The 23069-nt window shown below is 40.0% G+C and overlaps 1 protein-coding gene across 1 annotated transcript; it reads left to right on the top strand.

The window, feature by feature from the left end:
• Nucleotides 1-20148, top strand: LOC135561829 (C-type lectin domain family 4 member E-like). The gene is made up of 6 exons (XM_065003761.1): nt 1-163; nt 362-463; nt 568-696; nt 834-958; nt 1069-1172; nt 19876-20148. Exons 1-6 carry the CDS (start codon nt 22-24, stop codon nt 20054-20056), a joined length of 783 nt encoding a protein of 260 aa, XP_064859833.1. The 5' UTR covers nt 1-21; the 3' UTR covers nt 20057-20148.
• Nucleotides 20149-23069: the final 2921 nt, after the last annotated feature.

Genomic DNA, 23069 nt, shown 5'->3' with positions numbered 1-23069 from the left:
CTTGATCACAAGTGTGTTAGAATGTCAGAGGGAGTCTATGAAAACTCAGATGGATTTGAAGACGATGAGCCTGATGCAATGAAGAACACAGACATTGATGGCCAATTATATGCCAACGTAAGAGCCTTCATGTCCAGTCCAAGAAATGGAGTTGTTGCTTCAGGTAAGATTGCACACACACACACACACACACACACACACACACACACACACACACACACACACACACACACACACACACACACACACACACACATAAGCACACACATAAGCACACAAACAATTTTCAGCTTTATTTGTCCCAATCCTGGATGATACAGTAAAACACATTACCAAAGATCTTTAATCATTTGTGATTCAGTACATGTTCAGTGGTGGAAGAGATCCTCTGGAGTTGCTGCAGTGTGTCTGGGGCTGCTGTGTGTTCTCCTACTGGCTGGGATCATAGTCCTGTCTGTCTACTGTAAGTTTACTATGTTGTCACTGAGACTTAAGTAGCCTACTTAATCATACTTACTCATTAATGGTGTTTTAGTTACATGTTTCATCAACTTGACCCTTTTACAGATGGAGTCATTGGTCATCACAACTCAACAGAGAGAAACCAGCTGCTGGCCAGTTACAGCAATCTGACTGAAGAGAGAGACCAGCTACAGACTGAGAGAGATTTTCTTAGTGGGAGGCTTACCAATCTCAGTGAGTAAACATACAATAGTACATTTTCATTAATCCCACACACTTTATTGTGTGCTGAATTTTTTTACATAAGTATCCTGTGTGGTTAATTGAAAGAAATTCATGTTTTCATCTTGTAGAACAAACCTGTCCCAAAGGCTGGCAGAATTTTGAATCCAGTTGGTACTTCCTGTCTGATGATACTAAAACCTGGAAGGAGAGCAGAGAGGACTGTCTGGAGAGAGGAGCAGACCTGGTGATCATAAACAGTGATAAGGAACAGGTGAGAGAGAGAGAGAGAGAGAGAGAGAGAGAGAGAGAGAGAGAGAGAGAGAGAGAGAATATGGGTGTGCTAGGGGTATACGTATATTTATTTAACTTTTTCAACAACAGGAGTTTCTTTTCAACCTCAACAAGGGAGTCTGGATTGGTCTGACTGACTCTGTTACTGAGGGGAACTTGATATGGGTGGACGGCACCCCACTGACCAACCCAAGGTAATACACTACTGCTCTAATAACACTGACCACCCCAAGGTAATATACTACTGCTCTAATAACACTGACCAACCCAAGGTAATATACTACTGCTCTAATAACACTGACCACCCCAAGGTAATATACTACTGCTCTAATAACACTGACCACCCCAAGGTAATATACTACTGCTCTAATAACACTGACCACCCCAAGGTAATATACTACTGCTCTAATAACACTGACCACCCCAAGGTAATATACTACTGCTCTAATAACACTGACCACCCCAAGGTAATATACTACTGTTATAATAACACTGACCACCCCAAGGTAATATACTACTGCTCTAATAACACTGACCACCCCAAGGTAATATACTACTGCTCTAATAACACTGACCACCCCAAGGTAATATACTACTGCTCTAATAACACTGACCACCCCAAGGTAATATACTACCGTTATAATAACACTGACCACCCCATGGTAATATACTACTGCTCTAATAACACTGACCACCCCAAGGTAATATATTACCGTTATAATAACACTGACCACCCCAAGGTAATATACTACTGCTCTAATAACACTGACCACATCAAGGTAATATACTACTGTTATAATAACACTGACCACCCCATGGTAATATACTACTGCTCTAATAACACTGACCACCCCAAGGTAATATACTACTGCTCTAATAACACTGACCACCCCCAGGTAATATACTACTGCTCTAATAACACTGACCACATCAAGGTAATATACTACTGCTCTAATAACACTGACCACCCCAAGGTAATATACTACTGCTCTAATAACACTGACCACATCAATGTAATATACTACTGCTCTAATAACACTGACCACCCCAAGGTAATATACTACTGCTCTAATAACACTGACCACATCAAGGTAATATACTACTGCTCTAATAACACTGACCACATCAAGGTAATATACTACTGCTCTAATAACACTGACCACCCCAAGGTAATATACTACTGCTCTAATAACACTGACCACATCAAGGTAATATGCTACTGCTCTAATAACACTGACCACATCAAGGTAATATACTACTGTTATAATAACAATGACCACCCCAAGGTAATATATTACTGCTCTAATAACACTGACCACCCCAAGGTAATATACTACTGCTCTAATAACACTGACCACCCCAAGGTAATATACTACTGCTCTAATAACACTGACCACCCCAAGGTAATATACTACTGCTCAAATAACACTGACCACCCCAAGGTAATATACTACTGCTCTAATAATACTGACCACCCCAAGGTAATATACTACTGCTCTAATAACACTGACCAACCCAAGGTAATGTACTACTGCTATAATAACACTGATCACCCCAAGGTAATATACTACTGCTCTAATAACACTGACCACATCAAGGTAATATACTACTGCTCTAATAACACTGACCACATCAAGGTAATATACTACTGCTCTAATAACACTGACCACCCCAAGGTAATATACTACTGCTCTAATAACACTGACCACATCAAGGTAATATGCTACTGCTCTAATAACACTGACCACATCAAGGTAATATACTACTGTTATAATAACAATGACCACCCCAAGGTAATATATTACTGCTCTAATAACACTGACCACCCCAAGGTAATATACTACTGCTCTAATAACACTGACCACCCCAAGGTAATATACTACTGCTCTAATAACACTGACCACCCCAAGGTAATATACTACTGCTCAAATAACACTGACCACCCCAAGGTAATATACTACTGCTCTAATAATACTGACCACCCCAAGGTAATATACTACTGCTCTAATAACACTGACCAACACAAGATAATATACTACTGCTCTAATAACACTGACCACCCCAAGGTAATATACTACTGTTATAATAACACTGATGACCCCAAGGTAATATACTACTGCTCTAATAACACTGACCACCCCAAGGTAATATACTACTGTTCTAATAACACTGACCACCCCAAGGTAATACACTACTGCTCTAATAACACTGACCACCCCAAGGTAATATACTACCGCTATAATAACACTGACCTCCCCAAGGTAATACACTACTGCTATAATAACACTGACCACCCCAAGGTAATATACTACTGCTCTAATAACACTGACCACCCCAAGGTAATATACTACTGCTCTAATAACACTGACCAACCCAAGGTAATATACTACTGCTCTAATAACACTGACCACCCCAAGGTAATATACTACTGCTCTAATAACACTGACCACCCCAAGGTAATATACTACTGCTCTAATAACACTGACCACCCCATGGTAATATACTACTGCTCTAATAACACTGACCACCCCAAGGTAATATACTACTGCTCTAATAACACTGACCACCCCCAGGTAATATACTACTGCTCTAATAACACTGACCACATCAAGGTAATATACTACTGCTCTAATAACACTGACCACCCCAAGGTAATATACTACTGCTCTAATAACACTGACCACATCAATGTAATATACTACTGCTCTAATAACACTGACCACCCCAAGGTAATATACTACTGCTCTAATAACTCTGACCACCCCAAGGTAATATACTACTGCTCTAATAACACTGACCACCCCAAGGTAATATACTACTTGTCACGTCTAATCAAGGTGGGTGGAATCAGGCGCAGAGAGCAGATAGCGATATAAAGTTTATTCTCCGGTGAACAAAACAAACACGGTCAACCCAAACACACACAGGGTGAAATTATCCAACACAGGATAACAGACTAACCGGAGAATAAGAAACACAAAAACACCGATAGACGAAATGAATTACAACATAAACAATCCCGCACAAAACAAGGGTGGGACAACCTACATTATATACAGACACTAATTAACTAAACAACACACAGGTGCAACCAATCAGACAAAACCAACAGATACACGAAAAGGGATCGGTAGTGGCTAGTAGGACGGTGACGACGACCGCCGAGCACCGCCCGAACGGGCAGGAGAGCCAACCTCGGCGGAAGTCGTGACACTACTGCTCTAATAACACTGACCACATCAAGGTAATATACTACTGCTCTAATAACACTGACCACATCAAGGTAATATACTACTGCTCTAATAACACTGACCACCCCAAGGTAATATACTACTGCTCTAATAACACTGACCACATCAAGGTAATATGCTACTGCTCTAATAACACTGACCACATCAAGGTAATATACTACTGTTATAATAACACTGACCACCCCAAGGTAATATACTACTGCTCTAATAACACTGACCACCCCAAGGTAATATACTACTGCTCTAATAACACTGACCACCCCAAGGTAATATACTACTGCTCTAATAACACTGACCACCCCAAGGTAATATACTACTGCTCAAATAACACTGACCACCCCAAGGTAATATACTACTGCTCTAATAACACTGACCACCCCAAGGTAATATACTACTGCTCTAATAACACTGACCAACCCAAGGTAATATACTACTGCTATAATAACACTGATCACCCCAAGGTAATATACTGCTATAATAACACTCTAATAACACTGACCACATCAAGGTAATATACTACTGCTCTAATAACAATGACCACATCAAGGTAATATACTACTGCTCTAATAACACTGACCACCCCAAGGTAATATACTACTGCTCTAATAACACTGACCACATCAAGGTAATATGCTACTGCTCTAATAACACTGACCACATCAAGGTAATATACTACTGTTATAATAACAATGACCACCCCAAGGTAATATATTACTGCTCTAATAACACTGACCACCCCAAGGTAATATACTACTGCTCTAATAACACTGACCACCCCAAGGTAATATACTACTGCTCTAATAACACTGACCACCCCAAGGTAATATACTACTGCTCAAATAACACTGACCACCCCAAGGTAATATACTACTGCTCTAATAATACTGACCACCCCAAGGTAATATACTACTGCTCTAATAACACTGACCAACACAAGATAATATACTACTGCTCTAATAACACTGACCAACCCAAGGTAATATACTACTGCTCTAATAACACTGACCACCCCAAGGTAATATACTACTGCTCTAATAACACTGACCACCCCAAGGTAATATACTACTGCTCTAATAACACTGACCACCCCATGGTAATATACTACTGCTCTAATAACACTGACCACCCCAAGGTAATATACTACTGCTCTAATAACACTGACCACCCCCAGGTAATATACTACTGCTCTAATAACACTGACCACATCAAGGTAATATACTACTGCTCTAATAACACTGACCACCCCAAGGTAATATACTACTGCTGACCACCCCTAATAACACTGACCACATCAATGTAATATACTACTGCTCTAATAACACTGACCACCCCAAGGTAATATACTACTGCTCTAATAACTCTGACCACCCCAAGGTAATATACTACTGCTCTAATAACACTGACCACCCCAAGGTAATATACTACTTGTCACGTCTAATCAAGGTGGGTGGAATCAGGCGCAGAGAGCAGATAGCGATATAAAGTTTATTCTCCGGTGAACAAAACAAACACGGTCAACCCAAACACACACAGGGTGAAATTATCCAACACAGGATAACAGACTAACCGGAGAATAAGAAACACAAAAACACCGATAGACGAAATGAATTACAACATAAACAATCCCGCACAAAACAAGGGTGGGACAACCTACATTATATACAGACACTAATTAACTAAACAACACACAGGTGCAACCAATCAGACAAAACCAACAGATACACGAAAAGGGATCGGTAGTGGCTAGTAGGACGGTGACGACGACCGCCGAGCACCGCCCGAACGGGCAGGAGAGCCAACCTCGGCGGAAGTCTAATAACACTGACACTACTGCTCTAATAACACTGACCACATCAAGGTAATATAATATACTACTGCTCTAATAACACTGACCACATCAAGGTAATATACTACTGCTCTAATAACACTGACCACCTCAAGGTAATATACTACTGCTCTAATAACACTGACCACATCAAGGTAATATGCTACTGCTCTAATAACACTGACCACATCAAGGTAATATACTACTGTTATAATAACAATGACCACCCCAAGGTAATATATTACTGCTCTAATAACACTGACCACCCCAAGGTAATATACTACTGCTCTAATAACACTGACCACCCCAAGGTAATATACTACTGCTCTAATAACACTGACCACCCCAAGGTAATATACTACTGCTCAAATAACACTGACCACCCCAAGGTAATATACTACTGCTCTAATAATACTGACCACCCCAAGGTAATATACTACTGCTCTAATAACACTGACCAACCCAAGGTAATGTACTACTGCTATAATAACACTGATCACCCCAAGGTAATATACTACTGCTCTAATAACACTGACCACATCAAGGTAATATACTACTGCTCTAATAACAATGACCACATCAAGGTAATATACTACTGCTCTAATAACACTGACCACCCCAAGGTAATATACTACTGCTCTAATAACACTGACCACATCAAGGTAATATGCTACTGCTCTAATAACACTGACCACATCAAGGTAATATACTACTGTTATAATAACAATGACCACCCCAAGGTAATATATTACTGCTCTAATAACACTGACCACCCCAAGGTAATATACTACTGCTCTAATAACACTGACCACCCCAAGGTAATATACTACTGCTCTAATAACACTGACCACCCCAAGGTAATATACTACTGCTCTAATAATACTGACCACCCCAAGGTAATATACTACTGCTCTAATAACACTGACCAACACAAGATAATATACTACTGCTCTAATAACACTGACCACCCCAAGGTAATATACTACTGTTATAATAACACTGATGACCCCAAGGTAATATACTACTGCTCTAATAACACTGACCACCCCAAGGTAATATACTACTGTTCTAATAACACTGACCACCCCAAGGTAATACACTACTGCTCTAATAACACTGACCACCCCAAGGTAATATACTACCGCTATAATAACACTGACCACCCCAAGGTAATACACTACTGCTATAATAACACTGACCACCCCAAGGTAATATACTACTGCTCTAATAACACTGACCACCCCAAGGTAATATACTACTGCTCTAATAACACTGACCAACCCAAGGTAATATACTACTGCTCTAATAACACTGACCACCCCAAGGTAATATACTACTGCTCTAATAACACTGACCACCCCAAGGTGATATACTACTGCTCTAATAACACTGAACACCCCAAGGTAATATACTACTGCTCTAATAACACTGACCAACCCAAGGTAGTATACTACTGCTTTATAATAACACTGCTCTAATAACACTCACCCCAAGGTAATATACTACTGCTCTAATAACACTGACCACCCCAAGGTGATATACTACTGCTCTAATAACACTGACCACCCCAATGTAATATACTACTGCTCTAATAACACTGACCACCCCAAGGTAATATACTACTGCTCTAATAACACTGACCACCCCAAGGTAATATACTACTGCTCTAATAACACTGACCACCCCAAGGTAATATACTACTGCTCTAATAACACTGACCACCCCAAGGTAATATACTACTTGTCACGTCTAATCAAGGTGGGTGGAGTCAGGCGTAGAGAGCAGATAGCGATATAAAGTTTATTCTCCGGTGAACAAAACAAACACGGTCAACCCAAACACACACAGGGTGAAATTATCCAACACAGGATAACAGACTAACCGGAGAATAAGAAACACAAAAACACCGATAGACGAAATGAATTACAACATAAACAATCCCGCACAAAACAAGGGTGGGACAACCTACATTATATACAGACACTAATTAACTAAACAACACACAGGTGCAACCAATCAGACAAAACCAACAGATACACGAAAAGGGATCGGTAGTGGCTAGTAGGACGGTGACGACGACCGCCGAGCACCGCCCGAACGGGCAGGAGAGCCAACCTCGGCGGAAGTCGTGACACTACTGCTCTAATAACACTGACCACATCAAGGTAATATACTACTGCTCTAATAACACTGACCACATCAAGGTAATATACTACTGCTCTAATAACACTGACCACCCCAAGGTAATATACTACTGCTCTAATAACACTGACCACATCAAGGTAATATGCTACTGCTCTAATAACACTGACCACATCAAGGTAATATACTACTGTTATAATAACAATGACCACCCCAAGGTAATATATTACTGCTCTAATAACACTGACCACCCCAAGGTAATATACTACTGCTCTAATAACACTGACCACCCCAAGGTAATATACTACTGCTCTAATAACACTGACCACCCCAAGGTAATATACTACTGCTCAAATAACACTGACCACCCCAAGGTAATATACTACTGCTCTAATAACACTGACCACCCCAAGGTAATATACTACTGCTCTAATAACACTGACCACATCAAGGTAATATACTACTGCTATAATAACACTGACCACCCCAAGGTAATATACTAACACTGACCACCCCAAGGTAATATACTACACTGACCACATCAAGGTAATATACTACTGCTCTAATAACACTGACCACATCAAGGTAATATACTACTGCTCTAATAACACTGACCACCCCAAGGTAATATACTACTGCTCTAATAACACTGACCACATCAAGGTAATATGCTACTGCTCTAATAACACTGACCACAAAGGTAATATACTACTGTTATAATAACTAATGACCACCACTAGGTAATATATTATAATAACACTGACCACCCCAAGGTAATATACTACTGCTCTAATAACACTGACCACCCCAAGGTAATATACTACTGCTCTAATAACACTGACCACCCCAAGGTAATATACTACTGCTCAAATAACACTGACCACCCCAAGGTAATATACTACTGCTCTAATAACACTGACCACCCCAAGGTAATATACTACTGCTCTAATAACACTGACCACCAAGGTAATATACTACTGCTCTAATAACACTGACCACCCCAAGGTAATATACTACTGTTATAATAACACACCCCAAGGTAATATACTACTGCTCTAATAACACTGACCACCCCAAGGTAATATACTACTGTTCTAATAACACTGACCACCCCAAGTAATATACTACTGTCTAATAACACTGACCACCCCAAGGTAATATACTACTGCTCTAATAACACTGACCACCCCAAGGTAATATACTACTGCTATAATAACACTGACCACCCCAAGGTAATATACTACTGCTATAATAACACTGACCACCCCAAGGTAATATACTACTGCTCTAATAACACTGACCACCCCAAGGTAATATACTACTGCTCTAATAACACTGACCACCCCAAGGTAATATACTACTGCTCTAATAACACTGACCACCCCAAGGTAATATACTACTGCTCTAATAACACTGACCACCCCAAGGTAATATACTACTGCTCTAATAACACTGACCACCCCAAGGTAATATACTACTGCTCTCATAACACTGACCAACCCAAGGTAATATACTACTGCTTTATAATAACACTGATCACCCCAAGGTAATATACTACTGCTCTAATAACACTGACCACCCCAAGGTGATATACTACTGCTCTAATAACACTGACCACCCCAATGTAATATACTACTGCTATAATAACACTCAAGGTAATAACTACTGCTCTAATAACACTGACCACCCCAAGGTAATATACTAATAATACTACCCCTGCTCTAATAACATTGACCACCCCAAGGTAATATACTACTGCTCTAATAACACTGACCACCCCAAGGTAATATACTACTTGTCACGTCTAATCAAGGTGGGTGGAGTCAGGCGTAGAGAGCAGATAGCGATATAAAGTTTATTCTCCGGTGAACAAAACAAACACGGTCAACCCAAACACACACAGGGTGAAATTATCCAACACAGGATAACAGACTAACCGGAGAATAAGAAACACAAAAACACCGATAGACGAAATGAATTACAACATAAACAATCCCGCACAAAACAAGGGTGGGACAACCTACATTATATACAGACACTAATTAACTAAACAACACACAGGTGCAACCAATCAGACAAAACCAACAGATACACGAAAAGGGATCGGTAGTGGTTAGTAGGACGGTGACGACGACCGCCGAGCACCGCCCGAACGGGCAGGAGAGCCAACCTCGGCGGAAGTCGTGACACTACTGCTCTAATAACACTGACCACATCAAGGTAATATACTACTGCTCTAATAACACTGACCACATCAAGACCCCTCCAAGGATAATATACTACTGCTCAAATAACACTGACCACCCCAAGGTAATATACTACTGCTCTAATAACACTGACCACCCCAAGGTAATATACTACTGCTCTCATAACACTGACCAACCCAAGGTAATATACTACTGCTTTATAATAACACTGATCACCCCAAGGTAATATACTACTGCTCTAATAACACTGACCACCCCAAGGTGATATACTACTGCTCTAATAACACTGACCACCCCAATGTAATATACTACTGCTATAATAACACTGACCACCCCAAGGTAATATACTACTGTTATAATAACACTGACCACCCCAAGGTAATATACTACTGCTATAATAACACTGACCACCCCATGGTAATATACTACAGTTATAATAACACTGACCACCCCAAGGTAATATAGTACCGTTATAATAACACTGACCACCCCAAGGTAATATACTACCGTTATAATAACACTGACCACCCCATGGTAATATACTACCGTTATAATAACTCTGACCACCCCAAGGTAATATACTACTGCTGTAATAACACTGACCACCCCAAGGTAATATACTACCGTTATAATAACACTGACCACCCTATGGTAATATACTACCGTTATAATAACACTGACCACCCCAAGGTAATATACTACTGCTCTAATAACACTGACCACATCAAGGTAATATACTACTGTTATAATAACACTGACCACCCCATGGTAATATACTACTGCTCTAAAAACACTGACCACCCCAAGGTAATATACTACTGCTCTAATAACACTGACCACCCCAAGGTAATATACTACTGCTCTAATAACACTGACCACATCAAGGTAATATACTACTGCTCTAATAACACTGACCACCCCAAGGTAATATACTACTGCTCTAATAACACTGACCACCCCAAGGTAATATACTACTGCTCTAATAACACTGACCACCCCAAGGTAATATACTACTGCTCTAATAACACTGACCACCCCAAGGTAATATACTACTGCTCTAATAACACTGACCACCCCAAGGTAATATACTACTGCTCTAATAACACTGACCACCCCAAGGTAATACACTACTGCTCTAATAACACTCTAATAACACTGACCACCCCAAGGTAATATACTACTGCTCTAATAACACTGACCACCCCAAGGTAATATACTACCTGTTATAATAACTCTGACCACCCCAAGGTAATATACTACTGCTCTAATAACTCTGACCACCCCAAGGTAATATACTACTGCTCTAATAACACTGACCACCCCAAGGTAATATACTACTGCTCTAATAACACTGACCACCCCAATGTAATATACTACTGCTCTAATAACACTGACCACCCCAAGGTAATATACTACTTGTCACGTCTAATCAAGGTGGGTGGAATCAGGCGCAGAGAGCAGATAGCGATATAAAGTTTATTCTCCGGTGAACAAAACAAACACGGTCAACCCAAACACACACAGGGTGAAATTATCCAACACAGGATAACAGACTAACCGGAGAATAAGAAACACAAAAACACCGATAGACGAAATGAATTACAACATAAACAATCCCGCACAAAACAAGGGTGGGACAACCTACATTATATACAGACACTAATTAACTAAACAACACACAGGTGCAACCAATCAGACAAAACCAACAGATACACGAAAAGGGATCGGTAGTGGCTAGTAGGACGGTGACGACGACCGCCGAGCACCGCCCGAACGGGCAGGAGAGCCAACCTCGGCGGAAGTCGTGACACTACTGCTCTAATAACACTGACCACATCAAGGTAATATACTACTGCTCTAATAACACTGACCACATCACCCCAAGGTAATATACTACTGCTCTATAACATAACACTGACCAACCCAAGGTAATATACTACTGCTCAAATAACACTGACCACCCCAAGGTAATATACTACTGCTCTAATAACACTGACCACATCAAGGTAATATACTACTGCTCTAATAACACTGTAATATACTCACATCAAGGACTGTAATATAATAACTGCTCTAATAAATGACCACCCCAAGGTAATATACTACTGCTCTAATAACACTGACCACCCCAAGGTATATACTACTGCTCTAATAACACTGACCACCCCAAGGTAATATATACCGTTATAATAACACTGACCACCCCAAGGTAATATACTACTGTTATAATAACACTGACCACCCCAAGGGCTTATAATAACACTGACCACCCCAAGGTAAATACTACTGTTATAATAACACTGACCACCTCAAGGTAATATACTACTGCTCTAATAACACTGACCACCCCAAGGTAATATACTACTGCTATAATAACACTGACCACCCCAAGGTAATATACTACTGCTATAATAACACTGACCACCCCAAGGTAATATACTACTGCTCTAATAACACTGACCACATCAAGGTAATATACTACTGTTATAATAACACTGACCACCAAGGTAATATACTACTGCTCTAATAACACTGACCACCCCAAGGTAATATAACTAATAACACTGACCACATCAAGGTAATATACACTACTGCTCTAATAACACTGACCACATCAAGGTATATATACTACTGTTATAATAACACTGACCACCCCAAGGTAATATACTACTGCTCTAATAACACTGACCACCCCAAGGTAATATACTACTGCTCTAATAACACTGACCACCCCAAGGTAATATACCCTAATAAAGGTAATATACTACTGCTCTAATAACACTGACCACCCCAAGGTAATATACTACTGCTCTAATAACACTGACCACCCCAAGGTAATACACTACTGCTCTAATAACACTGACCACCCCAAGGTAATATACTACTGCTCTAATAACACTGACCACCCCAAGGTAATATACTACTGCTCTAATAACACTGACCACCCCAAGGTAATATACTACTGCTCTAATAACACTGACCACCCCAAGGTAATATACTACTGCTATAATAACACTGACCACCCCAAGGTAATATACTACTGCTATAATAACACTATAAGGTAATATACTACTGCTCTAATAACCTGACCCCAAGGTAATATACTACTAATAACACTGACCACCCCAAGGTAATATATACTACTGTTATAATAACACTGACCACCCCAATAACACTGACCACCCCTCTAAGGTAATATACTACTGCTCTAATAACACTGACCACCCCAAGGTAATATACTACTGCTATAATAACACTGACCACCACAAGGTAATATACCTCCAGTGGTAATAACTACTGACCACCCCAAGGTAATATACTACTGCTCTAATAACACTGACCACCCCAAGGTAATATACTACTGCTCTAATAACACTGACCACCCCAAGGTAATATACTACTGCTCTAATAACACTGACCACCCCAAGGTAATATACTACTGCTCTAATAACACTGACCACCCCAAGGTAATATACTACTGCTCTAATAACACTGACCACCCCAAGGTAATATACTACTGCTCTAATAACACTGACCACACCCAAGGTAATATACTACTGCTCTAATAACACTGACCACCCCAAGGTAATATACTACTGCTCTAATAACACTGACCACCCCAAGGTAATATACTACTGCTCTAATAACACTGACCACCCCAAGGTAAATATACGTTATAATAACACTGCAAGGTAATATAGCTCTAATATATACAGACACCTAATAACACTGACCACCCCAAGGTAATATACTACCGTTATAATAACACTACCCCATGGTAATATACTACCGTTATAAAAAACATGACCACCCCAAGGTAATATATTACGGTAGTGCTATAATAACACTGACCACCCCAAGGTAATATACTACTGCTCTAATAACACTGACCACCCCAAGGTAATATACGTTATAATAACACTGACCACCCTATGGTAATAACACTGACCACCCCAAGGTAATATACTACTGCTCTAATAACACTGACCACCCCAAGGTAATATACTACTGTTATAATAACACTGACCACCCCATGGTAATATACTACTGCTCTAAAACACTGACCACCCCAAGGTAATATAACACTAATAACACTAATACTACTGCTCTAATAACACTGACCAATACTGCTCTAATAACACTGACCATGGTAATATACTACTGTTATAATAACACTGACCACCCCAAGGTAATATACTACTGCTCTAATAACACTGACCACTGCTATAATAACACTGACCACCCCATGGTAATATACTACTGCTCCACTGACCACCCCAAGGTAATATACTACTGCTCTAATAACACTGACCACCCCAAGGTAATATACTGCTCAGTTATAATACAAGGTAAATACTGCTCTAATAACACTGACCCCAAGGTAATATACTACTAATAACACTGACCACCCCAAGGTAATATACTACTGCTCTAATAACACTGACCACCCCAAGGTAATATACTACTGCTCTAATAACACTGACCACCCCAAGGTAATACACTACTGCTCTAATAACACTGACCACCCCAAGGTAATATACTACCAAGGTAATATACTACCGTTATAATAACATTGACCACCCCAAGGTAATATACTACTGCTCTAATAACTCTGACCACCCCAAGGTAATATACTACTGCTCTAATAACACTGACCACCCCAAGGTAATATACTACTGCTCTAATAACACTGACCACCCCAATGTAATATACTACTGCTCTAATAACACTGACCACCCCAAGGTAATATACTACTTGTCACGTCTAATCAAGGTGGGTGGAATCAGGCACAGAGAGCAGATAGCGATATAAAGTTTATTCTCCGGTGAACAAAACAAACACGGTCAACCCAAACACACACAGGGTGAAATTATCCAACACAGGATAACAGACTAACCGGAGAATAAGAAACACAAAAACACCGATAGACGAAATGAATTACAACATAAACAATCCCGCACAAAACAAGGGTGGGACAACCTACATTATATACAGACACTAATTAACTAAACAACACACAGGTGCAACCAATCAGACAAAACCAACAGATACACGAAAAGGGATCGGTAGTGGCTAGTAGGACGGTGACGACGACCGCCGAGCACCGCCCGAACGGGCAGGAGAGCCAACCTCGGCGGAAGTCGTGACACTACTGCTCTAATAACACTGACCACATCAAGGTAATATACTACTGCTCTCATAACACTGACCAACCCAAGGTAATATACTACTGCTCAAATAACACTGACCACCCCAAGGTAATATACTACTGCTCTAATAACACTGACCACCCCAAGGTAATATACTACTGCTCTCATAACACTGACCAACCCAAGGTAATATACTACTGCTTTATAATAACACTGATCACCCCAAGGTAATATAATACTGCTCTAATAACACTGACCACCCCAATGTAATATACTACTGCTATAATAACACTGACCACCCCAAGGTAATATACTACTGTTATAATAACACTGACCACCCCAAGGTAATATACTACTGCTATAATAACACTGACCACCCCATGGTAATATACTACCGTTATAATAACACTGACCACCCCAAGGTAATATAGTACCGTTATAATAACACTGACCACCCCAAGGTAATATACTACCGTTATAATAACACTGACCACCCCATGGTAATATACTACCGTTATAATAACTCTGACCACCCCAAGGTAATATACTACTGCTGTAATAACACTGACCACCGCAAGGTAATATACTACCGTTATAATAACACTGACCACCCTATGGTAATATACTACCGTTATAATAACACTGACCACCCCAAGGTAATATACTACTGCTCTAATAACACTGACCACATCAAGGTAATATACTACTGTTATAATAACACTGACCACCCCATGGTAATATACTACTGCTCTAAAAACACTGACCACCCCAAGGTAATATACTACTGCTCTAATAACACTGACCACCCCAAGGTAATATACTACTGCTCTAATAACACTGACCACATCAAGGTAATATACTACTGCTCTAATAACACTGACCACCCCAAGGTAATATACTACTGCTCTAATAACACTGACCACCCCAAGGTAATATACTACTGCTCTAATAACACTGACCACCCCAAGGTAATATACTACTGCTCTAATAACACTGACCACCCCAAGGTAATATACTACTGCTCTAATAACACTGACCACCCCAAGGTAATATACTACTGCTCTAATAACACTGACCACCCCAAGGTAATACACTACTGCTCTAATAACACTGACCACCCCAAGGTAATATACTACTGCTCTAATAACACTGACCACCCCAAGGTAATATACTACCGTTATAATAACATTGACCACCCCAAGGTAATATACTACTGCTCTAATAACTCTGACCACCCCAAGGTAATATACTACTGCTCTAATAACACTGACCACCCCAAGGTAATATACTACTGCTCTAATAACACTGACCACCCCAATGTAATATACTACTGCTCTAATAACACTGACCACCCCAAGGTAATATACTACTTGTCACGTCTAATCAAGGTGGGTGGAATCAGGCGCAGAGAGCAGATAGCGATATAAAGTTTATTCTCCGGTGAACAAAACAAACACGGTCAACCCAAACACACACAGGGTGAAATTATCCAACACAGGATAACAGACTAACCGGAGAATAAGAAACACAAAAACACCGATAGACGAAATGAATTACAACATAAACAATCCCGCACAAAACAAGGGTGGGACAACCTACATTATATACAGACACTAATTAACTAAACAACACACAGGTGCAACCAATCAGACAAAACCAACAGATACACGAAAAGGGATCGGTAGTGGCTAGTAGGACGGTGACGACGACCGCCTAGCACCGCCCGAACGGGCAGGAGAGCCAACCTCGGCGGAAGTCGTGACACTACTGCTCTAATAACACTGACCACATCAAGGTAATATACTACTGCTCTAATAACACTGACCACATCAAGGTAATATACTACTGCTCTAATAACACTGACCACCCCAAGGTAATATACTACTGCTCTAATAACACTGACCACATCAAGGTAATATGCTACTGCTCTAATAACACTGACCACATCAAGGTAATATACTACTGTTATAATAACAATGACCACCCCAAGGTAATATATTACTGCTCTAATAACAATGACCACCCCAAGGTAATATACTACTGTTATAATAACACTGACCACCCCAAGGTAATATACTACTGCTCTAATAACACTGACCATATCAAGGTAATATGCTACTGCTCTAATAACACTGACCACATCAAGGTAATATACTATTGTTATAATAACAATGACCACCCCAAGGTAATATATTACTGCTCTAATAACACTGACCACCCCAAGGTAATATACTACTGTTATAATAACACTGACCACCCCAAGGTAATATACTACTGTTATAATAACAATGACCAACCCAAGGTAATATATTACTGCTCTAATAACACTGACCACCCCAAGGTAATATACTACTGCTCTAATAACACTGACCACCCCAAGGTAATATACTACTGCTCTAATAACACTGACCACCCCAAGGTAATATACTACTGCTCTAATAACACTGACCACCCCAAGGTAATATACTACTGCTCAAATAACACTGACCACCCCAAGGTAATATACTACTGCTCTAATAACACTGACCAACCCAAGGTAATATACTACTGCTATAATAACACTGACCACCCCTGGTAATACACTACTGTTATAATAACACTGACCACCCCAAGGTAATATACTACTGCTATAATAACACTGACCACCCCAAGGTAATGCACTACTGGTATAATAACACTGACCACCCCAAGGTAATACACTACTGCTCTAATAACACTGACCACCCCAAGGTAATATACTACTGCTCTAATAACACTGACCACCCCAAGGTAATATACTACTGCTCTAATAACACTGACCAACCCAAGGTAATACACTACTGCTATAATAACACTGACCACCCCAAGGTAATACACTACTGCTCTAATAACACTGACCACCCCAAGGTAATACACTACTGCTCTAATAACACTGACCACCCCAAGGTAATATACTACTGCTCTAATAACACTGACCAACCCAAGGTAATACACTACTGCTCTAATAACACTGACCACATCAAGGTAATATACTATTGTTATAATAACAATGACCACCCCAAGGTAATATATTACTGCTCTAATAACACTGACCACCCCAAGGTAATATACTACTGTTATAATAACACTGACCACCCCAAGGTAATATACTACTGTTATAATAACAATGACCAACCCAAGGTAATATATTACTGCTCTAATAACACTGACCACCCCAAGGTAATATACTACTGCTCTAATAACACTGACCACCCCAAGGTAATATACTACTGCTCTAATAACACTGACCTCCCCAAGGTAATATACTACTGCTCTAATAACACTGACCAACCCAAGGTAAAATACTACTGCTCTAATAACACTGACCAACCCAAGGTAATACACTACTGTTATAATAACACTGACCACCCCAAGGTAATATACTACTGCTCTAATAACACTGACCACCCCAAGGTAATACACTACTGTTATAATAACACTGACCAACCCAAGGTAATATACTACTGCTATAATAACACTGACCACCCCAAGGTAATACACTACTGCTCTAATAACACTGACCACCCCAAGGTAATATACTACTGCTCTAATAACACTGACCACCCCAAGGTAATTACTACTGTTATAATAACACTGACCACCCCAAGGTAATTACTACTGTTATAATAACACTGACCACCCCAAGGTAATTACTACTGTTATAATAACACTGACCACCCCAAGGTAATTACTACTGTTATAATAACACTGACCACCCCAAGGTAATTACTACTGTTATAATAACACTGACCACCCCAAGGTAATTACTACTGCTCTAATAACACTGACCACCCCAAGGTAATTACTACTGTTATAATAACACTGACCAACCCAAGATAATATATTACTGCTCTAATAACAGTGTAAGGAGTAGGACTGATTCTCTGTGTTGTTCATACTATAGGGTCTCCATACTCAACTGATAGACCAACACTGACCACAGAGTGAGAGATGATAACTACTCTGACAATAAGGCTCCAATTTTCAGTTAATTCAACCTTTATCTATACAGGTTATTGTCATTAATGGCAGCAGTCAACAAAGTTGAATTTAAACTGAAACATTTCTGTGCATTATTTAGGATTGTGATGTTATAACCATGATATCTGACTGTGTTTAACCCTGTAGGTACTGGTATTAACAATGATATCTGACTGTTGTTAACCCTGTAGGTACTGGTATTAACCATGATATCTGAGTGTTGTTAACCCTGTAGGTACTGGTATTAACCATGATATCTGACTGTTGTTAACCCTGTAGGTACTGGTATTAACCATGATATCTGACTGTTTTTAACCCTGTAGGTACTGGTCTCCAAATCAGCCTGATAATGGTGGTGGCAAACCAGAATATGGTGAGGAGGACTGTGTTCAGATACATAAAGAACAGAGTTCTCGAAAGTCATGGAATGACATATCATGTCGCAGCAAACTCAACTGGGTTTGTGAGAAAGTGTTTTACCATCACCATGACAACATACTGTAACACATACAGTAGCCTACAGTGCACACAATTTCCTACTTCATTCTCTCTCTCACACACACACCTTCACACACCCTCCTTCACACACACGCACAAACACTTGCATGCACGTACACAAACACAAACACCTATTGTTGTATTTGTTTGTAGTATTATATTAATAAAAGGCCTACTTATTTCCTGTTTGTAACTTCCTGTGTACCAGTAGTTATGTTTCACACATCATCAGGTTCAACTTGAAGTCAGTACATTTGACTTTTCCATTCACTTAACTTCCAATTCAAATATATTCTACAGATATTTACATGCTCCAATTTAGGCCTGGTGATGACATTCTCAACAGTACCAAACCACCATTACATACACTGTATAGGAGGTGACTGTATCACCAATCAATGAGTGTAGTAGAGATATCAAAGGATGTTACTTAATAATATTTGACAGTCAGTCTTTGTTGTCAATTTACATATAAGCACAATATCAAATGCTCATATTTGACTGTTGTTCTCCTATATGGGTCCCAAAAGAGTGAAGTGTAGTGGATATTTTCAGTGGTTCAACCAGCTGTCACTCAAAAACTCCTCAACCAATCAGGTTCATTAAGAGAGAGGGCGGCAGGTAGCCTAGCGGTTAAGATCATTGGGCCAGGAACCGAAAGGTTGTTGGTTCGAATTCCTGAGATGACTATTTGAAAAATCTGTTGATGTGCCCTTGAGCAAGGCACTTAACCCTAATTGCTCCTGTAAGTCGCTCTGGATAAGAGCGTCTTCTAAATGGCTAAACTGTAAATGTAGAGGAGAGCCCTGGGGGTTACTGTTATCACCTCATCCTCACTGGTTAAAACTACCCACCCTTAATATCCACTTGGAGCAGTTTGTAGTGTCACATCTATTGTCTGGACATTATAATGACCCATGTTTGTAGTCCTGGACCTACTGAACATGTTGATGTATATTTGGGAGTAAACAGAGGGTCCAAATCAGCAGGAAGGAGGAGTTCTGGAAACTCCCTAAATTATCTTGGGGCTATTACATATGATATTTAATATATGTTAACAGCTAGTCTTTGTTCTCCACTTCCCCTCTATGATCTATATATTCCTGGTATGATAGTGTCCTGTCCATCATCACACATAGCAAGTCCCGTTCCCTGGGCAGGAGGACTGTGTTGAGAAATACTCTGGACAAGATGAACATGTAGAGACATGGAATGATTTATATTGTGCTGCAGAAAATGGTTTAACAATAACCACTGTAACAATCTCACACACACACACACACACACATACACAAGTATGCACACAAGTAGGTAAACGTGTTCTATGTTTTGTATTAGCATAGCCACAACTACCATTTCATCATTTTGATACTTCCCTAGAGTTAACACCTACAGGAGTCACACAGACAGAGACACACAGATGACTCAGAGACAGACATCACTAGAAGCAGAGACTTAACATATAGAGGGCCTGCAGTTGACCTACGACACCTCCTGGTGGCCATGTTGGAAGACCACCACATTAATTCTAGAAGCAGAGAATTCATGTATAGTAGACCTACATAGAAAGAAAGACCCAGATATTGTTAAAGATGTGTGATAACTGTCCTGTTCGGGTCAGGTTACCGTGGACCACCTTCCTACAGAGACATCTCTCACACCCGCCAGAGGGGGAGAGATGGAGAGGTATGGAGGTGGGGGGTTTTATGAAACCTCACGCCCTTTGTAAATCTTACGGCAGCAGAGAAAATCCCGTTGTCCGCGTAGGAATGGAATGTATGTTGGGCCTATGGAGAACCTACCTCAGAACAGTAACATGCAATAAAGGGACTTTGGGACAATATGTTTTGTCAGACAAAATGGTGGTGATGACGATAGATGGAATATGAAAATCAATGTAGTTTTTGTTATGTTATTAAAAGGTAAACGACGACGTTATAACGAAAACATTGTAACTTGAAGAGTTTTCACAATATGTACCTGAAGTTTGCACACTGTACGTTGTGTGAAAAATGTCCAGATCAAATAGAATGTTTCTGAAAAGATGAAATGTGACGTTAGTTGTCTAAATTGGATATGTGTAAAATCCAGACTTGCCTCGTAACTAGTTACGCCCAGAGAACTTGCCAAAAAGATGGAAACACCTCTTTCTGACCTGAGGATATGAAAAATGTGAGTTAAGCATTAACATAACAGACTACGTGACCATGTGCTGCAGCCAGTGTTCTATTTGTTGTCACCCCACAACGCAACACGAGGTTGAAGAAGACAAAGGAACCTTTTAACAAATCTGTGCTACGGATGAGTAGCTGTGTCTCTGAATTCAAGCAAGACCACCCGGGTACCACTCTCCAAGGAATCGTGTGTCGACACTGCTTTCATTCCTACGCTACACGGCTGACCATACTCAGAAGACCCCCGTTCAGAACAAGGGAGAGGAAACAGGCCACTATGAGAAAGGACCCTGACATCGTGTGGACAATCAGAGAGTTACACCCGGTAACCAAAGAAGTGCTGCCATCAAAGAAGGAGGAACTCGGTCCACAAGGAGATGCCAAATCGGAGACCTTTGACACGTAATTACATCATTATATTCTGACCCATGAGAGTGGCAGTTCGGGGCAAGGTTAGGGCTAAACTAAGCATAGTTTACAAATGTACCCCAGTGTGCTTTTCACTTGTGCTCTCTCACTTTCTCACTCTTTTTAAATCCCCATTTTGTATAACATGTGTCATATTGTGTTGGCCAGCTAGGGACATGTTTCATTCAGCTACATTCTAATCAATAGACTGTGTGTTTGTGTATCTTATATTATCATTTTAGCTTGTTAGTAAATAAATATTCAACTAAATTGGTGAGATTGTCGAGGAAATTAATTAATTAGCAACGGTTGTAAAATCAATATTCTGATATTCTTTGAGTTAATTTGGGAAAAAGAAACTCAATAAAACCAAACTTTCCCATGGTGCCCCAGGTTGCTGAGTTAACAATTACCTGATTCATTTAATCACGTAATTA

Source organism: Oncorhynchus nerka, linkage group LG18 (assembly GCF_034236695.1).
Source record: "Oncorhynchus nerka isolate Pitt River linkage group LG18, Oner_Uvic_2.0, whole genome shotgun sequence".
NCBI lineage: Eukaryota > Metazoa > Chordata > Actinopteri > Salmoniformes > Salmonidae > Oncorhynchus > Oncorhynchus nerka.
This window is presented reverse-complemented; position numbering and strand designations above follow the sequence as displayed.

What these genes read in the sequence shown, in the direction of transcription:
- LOC135561829 (XM_065003761.1), top strand. Translation starts at nt 22, where the DNA reads ATGTCAGAGGGAGTCTATGAAAACTCAGATGGATTTGAAGACGATGAG. An exon ending in TGGGAGGCTTACCAATCTCA is followed by an intron (nt 697 to 833) that starts GTGAGTAAACAT and finishes CCTGTCCCAAAG; the next exon opens with GCTGGCAGAATTTTGAATCC. An exon ending in ACCCCACTGACCAACCCAAG is followed by an intron (nt 1,173 to 19,875) that starts GTAATACACTAC and finishes TTAACCCTGTAG; the next exon opens with GTACTGGTCTCCAAATCAGC.